Source organism: Parus major, unplaced genomic scaffold (assembly GCF_001522545.3).
Source record: "Parus major isolate Abel unplaced genomic scaffold, Parus_major1.1 Scaffold1000, whole genome shotgun sequence".
Taxonomy (NCBI): Eukaryota; Metazoa; Chordata; class Aves; order Passeriformes; family Paridae; genus Parus; species Parus major.
In genome coordinates this window covers 1-3,769 of record NW_015379874.1, presented here as the reverse complement: position 1 = coordinate 3,769, position 3,769 = coordinate 1, and the positions used below count along the sequence as shown (strand labels likewise).

The following is a 3,769-nucleotide window of genomic DNA, read 5'->3' as shown; positions in this document are numbered from 1 at the left end:
ATGCAGGAGGGATGCAGGACGGATGCAGGAGGGATGCAGGACGGATGCAGGAGGGATGGAGGACGAATGCAGGAGGGTTGCAGGAGGGCTGCAGGAGGGATGCAGGACGAATGCAGGAGGGATGCAGGACGAATGCAGGATGAATGCAGGAGGGATGGAGGACGAATGCAGGATGAATGCAGGAGGGATGGAGGACGAATGCAGGAGGGTTGCAGGAGGGCTGCAGGAGGGATGCAGGATGCTCAGCCCACCCACCCTGACTGCCCCCGCTGCTCTCCCGGAGCTCAGCTCATCTCTCATCGCTCCCAGGGCGCCGAGGGAGGAGCGGAGCTGGGGAAAGGCCGTGGGGCAGGCTGAGGAGGAAGAGGATTTGCACAGGGAGAGCAAAAGGGGTTTTCTCCTTTCAGAAATTTCCAAACCGGTCCGCTCTCCTGTCGCCGCTTCCCTCCGGGGATGCTTTCCAGGCTCACGCCTTTCCTGTTGCACCTGAGTCAGGCATTCCCTCCCTTCCAGCGGCTCCGGGCGGGCGCGGACCTGTCCCGGCCTCTCCAGGGATCTGTCCCTGCCTCTCCAGGGACCCTTCCCGGCCTCTCCAGGGATCTGTCCCTGCCTTCCAGGGACCCTTCCCGGCCTCTCCAGGGATCTGTCCCCTCCAGGGATCTGTCCCGGCCTTCCAGGGACCCTTCCCGGCCTCTCCAGGGACCTGTCCCTGCCTTCCAGGGACCCTTCCCGGCCTCTCCAGGGACCTGTCCCGGCCTTCCAGGGACCCTTCCCGGCCTCTCCAGGGACCTGTCCCGGCCTCTCCAGGGATCTGTCCCTGCCTTCCAGGGACCCTTCCCGGCCTCTCCAGGGATCTGTCCCGGCCTTCCAGAGACCTGTCCCGGTCTCTCCAGGGATCTGTTCCCTCCAGGGATCTGTCCCCTCCAGGGACCTGTCCCGGCCTCTCCAGGGATCTGTCCCGGCCTTCCAGAGACCCTTCCCGGCCTCTCCAGGGATCTGTCCCGGCCTCTCCAGGGATCTGTCCCCTCCAGGGATCTGTCCCGGCCTTCCAGGGACCCTTCCCGGCCTCTCCACAGACCCATCCCGGCCTCTCCAGGGACCCCTCCCGGCCTCTCCACAGACCTGTCCCGGCCTCTCCACAGACCCATCCCGGCCTCTCCACGGACCCCTCCCGGCCTCTCCACAGACCTGTCCCGGCCTCTCCACAGACCTGTCCCGGCCTCTCCACAGACCTGTCCCAGCCTCTCCACAGACCCTTCCCGGCCTCTCCACAGACCTGTCCCGGCCTCTCCACAGACCCTTCCCGGCCTCTCCACAGACCTGTCCCGGTCCCCGCACGCCTTTTCCGAGACCCAAAGCCCTTCCCACTGAGGGGATGCAGCCCTGGGGATGCGGCAGGTGAGCTCTCACCTCCCTCTGAGGGCTGGCAGGAAGGTGCAATGTGGATGTGAGAAGTGAGCAGGAGGGAGACACTGCCCTGCTCACCCCAGCACTGAAAGTCCGCAATTCGGGAATTATTTGTGTTTTATCCTCAGTGAAATTCGGGAATCTGCAATGTAGGGATAATTTGTGTTTATCCTCAGTGAGACTCGGTGTCTGCCAGCTAAGCCAGCCTGCCATTGCCACCTCTTCATAATTACAGCTTCCTACACTGCTTTATCTGTGGAATATTCAGCTTTTCCCACCCTTTCTGTGCCTGTCTGGGTGGGCTTTCTTGTGATATCCCACAGACCCTGAGTTCCCCAGTCTGCTGAAAGCCACTGGATTCTTTATTGATCATGCATACAAACACTCCAGACGTGTCTGGCCTGCAGGTGCTGCCCTCAGGTCGGGAAAGCTTAGGGAAATCAAAAGCATCAGATGCTGTTCTAAAGGGTTTTCCAGCTGCCTTTAAAAGAAAATGGGATTTTTTTTTTTTTCACAATGCTCCTTCTGGCCAGTGAGAGCCCAGTGTAGGAACTGGGGCTGCTGGTGGGACGAGCCACTCGAGTTCCTGCTGTTTCCCAGCCCAACCTCCTCACTCAGACCTGCACTTCCAGCCCCCTTGGGAATCAAACCATTCCTCCTAAATCACCACTCAAAGCTGAATTTAAGCAAAAAGAAAAAAAAAAGGTCAAGTTATAGCAAACTGTGGGATCAATGAATTGTGAAGTGATTCTCAAGGTAGAGGCAGTCCCAGGTGCTGCCACCTGCCCCTCAGACCCGGTCCTGGCTGGGGGACACGTCCAGGACTGCGCTGTCCCCACCGGAGCTGCGCTGGGCGATGCTGTCGGAGGTGACGAGGAAGGAGGAGTAGGCGAGGTCAGCGTCCTCCTTGGAGCTCTGGGAAGGACAGGAGCACAGTCAGGGGATGGGCAGCAGGGGAAAGGCAGCATTTTGGGGATATCCCAGGGTGACACAGGGACACTGGGGGAGTGGGATGATCCAGCTGATGTGAGCATCATCCTGGGAGGATCCCAAAAGCCTTTAGGTTTGGGATTCCTTGGCAAGCCTGGGTGCTGGCATCCACTCCCATGTCCTAAAACTGCTGGGCTTTCTTTACTGATCACTCCAGTTCAGCTCCTGGCACTGACAACACCTACACCTCTCCTGTTGGTAGGGACTTTGAAAGTCCCTACAGGCTTGAATCTGGCACCTGCAGCTACTGCCAAATGGTGCCACTGGACCATGATCCTACCCGAGGGGAGGGGAGGCAGAGAAAATTAGAGAAAGGCAGATAAAAGAAAAAAAAAACATAAATAAAATTAGCCCCTGCAATGGCCGAGCCCTCCCTGCCTCCCTGTGCCCCCTGAGCCACTGAGCAGTGGGATGTGATGGTTTCCAGCCATCTGCATATCGCAGTAATTCACATCTCTGGTAACAAACCCAACCTTCCTGACGCTGCCTGGGGCTGCCTTGGTTCATTTCTTGAAGCAAAGTGACATCTGTTAATGTCTCTGCTAAACCAGGGACTCAGGACAGGGGTGAGATCCACCCACGGGGGCTGGAACCAGGTAAAATGGAGAGCACCTGGGTACAAATAAAGCCCCTGGGAGGAGACTGCCCCTTTGGGACAGACTGCAGGGCTGTGGCCACGTCTCCCAGGTCAGTGGCCTCTCTCCTGCCTCCTCTTACCCTTTTTGCCTTCGTTGTGTCGGCAGTGCTTTCCGGAGCATCCGTGGTGGTGGTGGGCTCTGCAGGCAGAGAAAGGAAGGTGTTGGGGAGGGGGCAGTGCCTGGCAGGTGTTTCTGTGGCTTTTGTGGGGTATTTCAGCAAGGAGGGGCTGCCCCCGAGCCCAGGGCTGGGCTGGGATCAGCCCCTCACCGTCCCCTCCCATGGGGGTGTCCTGGATCTCCTTCGCGTTGTTGCTGGCACTGAGGTCCCTCACGCTCTCGAAGTCTGACATGCTGATGTTTGTCCTGTAGCTCCCCACGGACACCAGGTCTGGTGACAGGGAGGAGGAAAATCCCTCAGGTCTCACTCAGAGTGGGTGGGAGCACAACAAGACCCAAACCCTCTGTGCCAGGCGATGCTGTGACACAATGGGCAAAGCCTGTGGAGGGCTGGGCTCTGTCTCAGCCTGGACTCTGGGAATTGGAGCTCTCTGGATGGGTCAGTGTGAGGAGCAGGAGGTTGGAGCTCTCAGGGTGGGTCACAGGAGGAGCAGGGGGTTGGAGCTGTCTGGATGGGTCAGTGTGAGGAGCAGGGGGTTGGAGATCTCTGGGTGGGTCAGTGTGAGGAGCAGGGAGTTGGAGATCTCTGGATGGGTCACAGGAGGAGCAGGGGGTTG

The 3,769-nt window shown here is 59.1% G+C and overlaps 1 protein-coding gene across 1 annotated transcript; it reads right to left on the bottom strand.

Annotated features, from left to right (window-relative positions):
• Positions 1-1,746: 1,746 nt before the first annotated feature.
• LOC107199547 (polymeric immunoglobulin receptor-like) lies at positions 1,747-3,447 on the bottom strand. Its single transcript, XM_015616864.3, has 3 exons — positions 3,304-3,447; positions 3,115-3,173; positions 1,747-2,322 (listed from the first exon to the last, which is right to left on the bottom strand). The coding sequence occupies exons 1-3, from the start codon at positions 3,383-3,385 to the stop codon at positions 2,197-2,199; spliced, it is 267 nt and encodes an 88-aa protein (XP_015472350.1). The 5' UTR covers positions 3,386-3,447; the 3' UTR covers positions 1,747-2,196.
• Positions 3,448-3,769: the final 322 nt, after the last annotated feature.

What these genes read in the sequence shown, in the direction of transcription:
- LOC107199547 (XM_015616864.3), bottom strand. Translation starts at nt 3,385, where the DNA reads ATGTCAGACTTCGAGAGCGTGAGGGACCTCAGTGCCAGCAACAACGCG. An exon ending in CACCCCCATGGGAGGGGACG is followed by an intron (nt 3,174 to 3,303) that starts GTGAGGGGCTGA and finishes CTCTGCCTGCAG; the next exon opens with AGCCCACCACCACCACGGAT. An exon ending in ACACAACGAAGGCAAAAAGG is followed by an intron (nt 2,323 to 3,114) that starts GTAAGAGGAGGC and finishes TGTCCTTCCCAG; the next exon opens with AGCTCCAAGGAGGACGCTGA.